At 40.0% G+C, this 7,374-nt stretch overlaps 1 protein-coding gene across 1 annotated transcript; it reads left to right on the top strand.

Moving 5' to 3' along the window:
• Window positions 1-5,166: 5,166 nt before the first annotated feature.
• LOC107947691 (F-box protein At5g07670) lies at window positions 5,167-7,147 on the top strand. The gene is made up of 2 exons (XM_016882263.2): window positions 5,167-6,337; window positions 6,641-7,147. The coding sequence occupies exons 1-2, from the start codon at window positions 5,172-5,174 to the stop codon at window positions 6,906-6,908; spliced, it is 1,434 nt and encodes a 477-aa protein (XP_016737752.1). The 5' UTR covers window positions 5,167-5,171; the 3' UTR covers window positions 6,909-7,147.
• Window positions 7,148-7,374: the final 227 nt, after the last annotated feature.

The following is a 7,374-nucleotide window of genomic DNA, read 5'->3' as shown; positions in this document are numbered from 1 at the left end:
CACGAGGATCGCTTACATACCAGATCTTTCCTAGCCAGAATATCCCTCTATCGTAATTTAATAGCACAATAAATCACTACAATGACACTTGCAAAATATGCAGAACAAAAAATAAAGAACACTAGAATTTTAACGAGGTTCAGCAAATTTTGCCTACGTCCTCGGGCACTACCAAATATATTTCACTCCAAAAATACAAGTGAAAGTTTACAAATAGGGAGAGAGAACAATTGCCTTAAGTAGAGAATGGCAAGTGTGGGATGAAGAAAGTAAGAAATGGTTAGGCCTATTTATAGTTGAGGTTCAAGGATCAACTTGCAATGTCCCTATACAATTAGGGACCAAAATTGCAATTATCCCATGCCAACTTTTAACCCAACTTGCCAACCAATTTTACTTTCTACTTTCGGTGCCCACCCTTTTTGACTTTTCAAACAATGGGTGGGTTCCAATAATCTCCACCTTGAAGATTTGATTAGGATAATCTTATCTTCACACAATTCTTTCTGCCTTTGACAACAATACTTGATAGTGCCTTCTTCAACTGTTAAACTTGCATGATATTAATCAAGTTCCAACAATGTTCGAACTTGGTTGCTGTTACCACCTTGGTCATCATATCTGCGGGATTATTTGCAGTCTTGATCTTCTGAAGACAAATTTTCCCCTCTTCAATAATTTCCCGCACAAAATGGAATCGTACGTCGATATGTTTTGTACGTGCATGATAGACTTGATTCTTTGCTAAATGAATAGCACTTTGACTATCACAATACACGTTAATATGCTCCTGAACCAACCCCAAGGTTTTAGCCATACCTTGTAACCAAATAGCCTCCTTTACAGCCTCTGTTACAGCCATGTACTCGGCTTCTGTGGTTGACAATGCAACTGTAGACTGTAGTGTAGACTTCCAACTTATTGGTCCTCCAGCAAGTGTAAACACATAACCGGTGGTTGATCTTCGCTTGTCCAAATCACCGGCATAGTCAGAATCAACGTACCCAATAACACCTTTACCAAGTGTATTATCCTGCTTGAACAGTAATCCAACATCCACGGTCTTCTGAATATACCGTAGAATCCATTTCACAGCTTGCCAATGTCCTTTTCCAGGATTATGCATATACCTGCTCACTATACTAACTGCCTGTGAAATGTCGGGTCTTGTACACACCATTGCATACATCAAGCTACCCACTGCATTAGAATACGGAACTTGCAACATGTATTCTCGTTCCGTATTCGTCGAAGGAGATAGTTGTGCAGAAAGCTTGAAATGAGAAGCCAACGGGGTACTTACAGGTTTGGTCTGCTCGTTCATGCCAAACTGCTGTAGTACTTTCTTCAAATACTGCTTCTGAGACAAGCTAACTCTGCCATGAGCTCTATCTCTACATATTTCCATGCCAAGAATCTTCTTAGCTTCACCTAGATCTTTCATCTCAAACTCGAGATTGAGTTGAGTCTTCAATCTCTCAATCTCAACTTTGCTCTTAGATGCTATCAGCATATCATCAACATATAAGAGCAAGTATATGAAAGTTCCTTCTTGTAGCTTCTGAAAATATACGCAATGATCAAATTTACTTCTTGTGTACCTTTGCCCTTTCATGAACTGATCAAATCGCTTGTACCACTGCCTCGGAGATTGTTTCAATCCATAAAGCGACTTTGTCAGTTTGCAAACCCAATTTTCTTTATCAGCAACATTGAATCCATCAGGCTGAGTCATATAGATTTCCTCTTCCAAATCACCGTGTAAAAATGCTGTCTTCACATCAAGCTGAACTAGTTCAAGATCGTATTGCGCAACCAAGGCTAGCAAAATCCGAATAGACGAATGCTTCACAACTGGAGAAAACACTTCATTGTAGTCTATTCCTTCTTTCTGAGCGTAACCCTTTGCTACCAATCTAGCCTTGTATCGAATTTCATTTTTACCAGGAAATCCTTCCTTCTTTGCATATACCCATTTGCATCCAATTTCCTTCTTTCCCTTGGGCAGTCTCACCAACTCCCAAGTCCTATTTTTATGAAGAGACTGCATTTCTTCATTCATAGCTTGCTTCCACTTTACACCATCAGAGTTACTTATTGCTTCTGTGTAAGTGGAAGGAACATCATCATCTGCAATTGGAAGTGCATAGGCCACCATATCGTCAAAGCGAGCAGGCTTACGAATCTCTCTTCTTGGCCTCCTATATGCAATTGAATCTTGTTGCTGTAGAAGTTCTTGGGTCGAAACTTCTTCATCATTTGTTCTTTCAATATTAGCTGGATCATCATTAACCTTTTCAAACTCCACCTGCTGCAAAGTACTACTGGTTTTGTCATCCTTTTGTGAATCCTCGTTCTTCATCATGGTTGATTCATCAAAAGTTACATCTCTACTGAAAACAATCTTCCTTGTATCAGGACACCAGAGACGGTATCCTTTTACACCACCAGTTATACCCATGAATAATGCTTTCTTTGCTCTTGGGTCTAACTTAGATTCTTTTACATGATAATATGCAGTGGAACCAAAAACATGTAAAGAATCATAATCAGTAGCAGGTTTACCAGTCCACATCTCCATAGGAGTTTTTCCATTTATTGCAGCTGATGGCAATCGGTTAATTAGATGGCACGCATATGTAACTGCCTCAGCCCAAAATTCCTTGCCCAATCCAGCATTGGACAACATACATCGAACTTTCTCCAGTATAGTCCGATTCATGCGTTCTGCCACCCCATTCTGCTGTGGTGTATCTCGAACAGTGAAGTGTCGCACAATGCCCTCATCTTGACATACTTGTAGAAATAGATCATTTTTGTACTCAGTACCATTATCTGATCGAAGTCGTTTGACCTTTCGACCTGTCTGAGTCTCCACCATCTTCTTCCACTTCAGAAATGCATCCAAAACTTCATTTTTTCTTTTCATTAGATACACCCATACTTTTCTTGAATAATCATCAAGAAAAGTGACAAAATAGTGCATACCTCCCAAAGAAGCCACTTTGGTAGGTCCCCACACATCACTGTGAACATAGTCCAGAATTCCTTTCGTATTGTGAATTGCTGAACCAAATTTTACCCTCGTCTGCTTGCCCAGAACACAATGTTCACAGAATTCCAATTTGCAAGAATTTGCACCTTTCAACAAGCCTTGCTTCGCCAAAGTCTGCAAAGCTTTTTCACCAGCATGTCCCAATCGCCTATGCCATAACCTGGTAGCCTCTGAATCTGCATCTTCCGCAGAAGCTGTTGATGTTGATCCAATAACTGTACTTCCATTTAAATAGTACAAGTTATTTCTTCTAGTGCCTTTCATCACCGTCAATACCCCAGCTACTACCTTTAGTAATCCATCTCTCAAAGTGATTGTGAGCCCTTTAGATTCTAGGGCCCCTAATGAGATGAGATTTTTCTTCAAGCTGGGTACATAGCGAACATCTGTCAGAACTTGGATTGAGCCGTCATGGTTCTTCAATTTGATTGTACCTACACCCATTGTCTTACAGGCACTATCATTGCCCATAAAAACAACTCCACCTTCTAGTTCTTCAAGACTAGAAAACCAGTCCTTATTAGGACACATATGGTAAGTACATCTCGAATCCAATATCCACTCATCCGTTTGACATGCCATTGCCATGCCAACCAAGCTAAAGTCTGACTCCTCATCATGCTCCACTACACATGCATTAGAAATAGACTTGCCCTTTTGTAACTTAGGACAATTCTTTTTCCAATGCCCCTTCTCACGACAAAAGGCACATTCATCTTTGGCGGGTCTCCCTTTGGACTTACCCCTTCTACCAGGTTTGCTGCTGTGTGAACGACCTCTTACTGTTAAGACTTCTGCAGTTGTATCTCTGTGATCTCTTTTATCTTTCTTTCGAGTCTCAGATCTATACAACGCACTACAGACTGCATCAAATGTGATTGAATCTTTCCCATGAAGCAATGTGGTGGTAAGATGATCATATTCATCAGGAAGGGAATTCAACAACAATAATGCCTTGTCTTCATCTTCAAATTTCTCATCCAAATTTAGCAAGTCTGCTAAAATTTTATTGAATGAGTTCACATGGTCATTCATCGATATACCGGGTGCATACGTGAACCGAAAAAGTTTCTTTTTCATATAAAGCCTATTTTCAAGACTTTTCGTTAGAAACTTTTCTGCCAATGTATCCCACAGCTTCTTCGCTGATGTCTCCCTCATGACGGAGTACTTCTGCTCTTTGGCCAAACATAGGCGGATTGTACCACACACCTGTCTATTGATCTTGGCCCACTCCTTGTCATCCATCTTGTCAGGTTTTTCTTCAAGGGCTATATCCAGCTCTTGCTGACATAAGACATCCAGGATCTCACACTGCCACATACCAAAATTATTGGTACCGTCAAATTTCTCTACTTCAAATTTTGCATTTGTCACAGTAGTCCTTGCTGATGACGATGCTGCTGCCATTTTTCTCCTCAATCCCAACTACTGTATACGTGAACAGTACCGTATACGTGAATAGTGTCGTATACGTGAATAGTACTATATACGTGAATAGTGCCGTATACGTGAATAGTACCGTAAACGGTCGTATTCCCCAAGTACGAACCTGGCTCTGGTACCAATTGTTGCGCGGAAGCGTGTGAAAGAGTAAAATTATTGTACTGAAAAATCACACTAAGTTCAATTCCCAGGAAAGAGAGGTGGATCACGAGGATCGCTTACATACCAGATCTTTCCTAGCCAGAATATCCCTCTATCGTAATTTAATAGCACAATAAATCACTACAATGACACTTGTAAAATATGCAGAACAAAAAATAAAGAACACTAGAATTTTAACGAGGTTCAGCAAATTTTGCCTACGTCCTCGGGCACTACCAAATATATTTCACTCCAAAAATACAAGTGAAAGTTTACAAATAGGGAGAGAGAACAATTGCCTTAAGTAGAGAATGACAAGTGTGGGATGAAGAAAGTAAGAAATGGTTAGGCCTATTTATAGTTGAGGTTCAAGGATCAACTTGCAATGTCCCTATACAATTAGGGACCAAAATTGCAATTATCCCATGCCAACTTTTAACCCAACTTGCCAACCAATTTTACTTTCTACTTTCGGTGCCCACCCTTTTTGACTTTTCAAACAATGGGTGGGTTCCAATAGATTAAAACAATGTCAGTTTTGAAGGAAAACCCAGATTCCCCGTTGAAGAAGAGGCCGCCGCGGTGGTCAGACATTTGGCTCAAGAAAACAAAGCCATTGAAGCATGTGGTGTTCGCTATGCAGCTTCAGTCTTTAGCTTCTAAAGACCCCAAATCCCAAACCCTTATCCCCCATTTCGCTAACATCGACCGAACTCTTCTCTTATCTGACGAGCTCCTCCTAAAAATCCTCTCTAAGCTACCCCTTTCTCAAAGGAACCCTAACTCCCTTGTCTGCAAACAGTGGCTCAATCTCCAAGGCCGTTTGGTTCGGTCCTTGAAGATCCTAGATTGGAACTTTCTCGTTTCAGGTCGGTTAATCACTAGATTCCCTAACTTAGCACACGTGGATTTGCTCAATGGCTGTTTGTTTTCACCCCGTAATTCTGGGATTCTGTTAACTCATCGGATGGTTTCGATGCAAATGAGGTATGGGAATTGTTCAAATTGGGAGCTTTTGGAAGAAAACCTATTGCCTGTTGAAGTTGTTGATGGAGGTCTACAAGCACTTGCTAATGGCTGCCCCAATCTTCGAAGACTTGTGGTAATTAACGCCAGTGAGTTGGGGTTGTTAACCTTGGCTGAAGAATGTTTGACACTACAAGAGCTTGAGTTACATAAATGTAACGACAACATTTTACGAGGGATTGCGGCGTGTGAGAATTTGCAAATCCTGAAACTCGTCGGAAATGTTGACGGTCTTTATTGTTCATTGGTTTCCGATGTTGGGTTAACTATCTTAGCTCAAGGGTGCAAGAGGTTAGTTAAGCTTGAACTTAGTGGTTGTGAAGATTGTTTTGATGGGATTAAAGCCATTGGGCAATGCTGTTTAATGCTAGAAGAATTAACTATTTGTGATCATAGAATGGAAGATGGATGGTTGGCTGCATTGTCTTATTGTGAGAATTTGAAGACTTTGAGGTTGCTGTCTTGTAAGAGGATCGACTTGGATCCCGGTCCCGATGAGTACTTGGGGTTTTGTCCGTCTCTCGAGCGATTGTATTTGCAAAAGTGTCAATTGTGGAGTAAGAAGAGTCTGAGAGCTTTGTTTCGAGTATGTGAAGCTGTGAGAGAGGTGGTTGTTTTGGACTGCTGGGGATTGGACAACGACATGTTCACCTCTGCTAGTGTTTGCAGGTAATTAATTGTTCTTATTTGTTCTTTTATGAATCTCTTAGCCTGTTTTCATTACCTTTGCTTGCTTGCCTGAATGAAAGAAAGAAAAAGGGTTAGTTAATTGCCATCGAGTCATGTACCTCAGGTAGATGTGCTTTATTAGATTGTTAGCGGAAATTTATGATCATATTGTTTGTTAGGTAGCAATATGATGAGCATTGATTTATTCAGTGACATGGAAGAATACGAAATCTGGGAACCGGGATTTGGACAACCGACATTGTTTTTGGTTGAGAAACTAAAAGTCATTTATTTTTCTCACAGGAGAGTGAAGTTCTTATCTTTAGAAGGATGCTCATTACTGACAACTGAAGGTTTGGAAGCCACGGTTCTTTCGTGGTTGGACCTCGAAACTCTGGTAGTCGTATCATGCAAGAACATAAAGGAAAGTGACATATCTCCCGCACTTGCAACCTTATTCTGTAATCTTAAAGAGTTGCGGTGGAGGCCAGACGCCAAATCTTTGCTTTCGTCGAGTCTTATGGGAACTGGCATGGGAAAAAAAGGTGGGAAATTTTTCAAAAGGACATGAGACGCAGAATTTGCAGGTATCAAGGATTCGGTTCTTTGCTGCCGATGCAATGATGTACTTCTAACATGGAAATATTTTATCCGTCACTTCCCTTTCTGTAAGACTAACTAGGTTAGCAAACAGAGAAAGGATTATTAGAATTTTGATGTAATTTATAATGTAAAAGATTTTTTATATATCCTTATTATGGATATCTGGATGTGTGGACTGTAGAGAGCAATGCATTAACATTACTCCAAGAGTTTGGCTTTCGTTCATTATTATTTTTTCATTAATTATTAATAGACTTATCAGCTTACTTGTATGTGTAGGATTCTTTCATAAATTACGGAAGCTAAATTTGTAGACTGTGACCAAAGTTACATTGAAAAGTAACAGACCGAATGCTTTTATATTAGTACTATCGGATTCAGGGAAATGATTTTGAGTAATTGTGCTGCTTTTTGTTGATAATAATAGCATCAAA

This window comes from Gossypium hirsutum, chromosome A03, assembly GCF_007990345.1.
Source record: "Gossypium hirsutum isolate 1008001.06 chromosome A03, Gossypium_hirsutum_v2.1, whole genome shotgun sequence".
In the NCBI taxonomy this organism is placed as follows: domain Eukaryota; kingdom Viridiplantae; phylum Streptophyta; class Magnoliopsida; order Malvales; family Malvaceae; genus Gossypium; species Gossypium hirsutum.
Note: the sequence above shows the minus strand (reverse complement) of the source record. Positions and strands in the feature narration are given on the sequence as shown.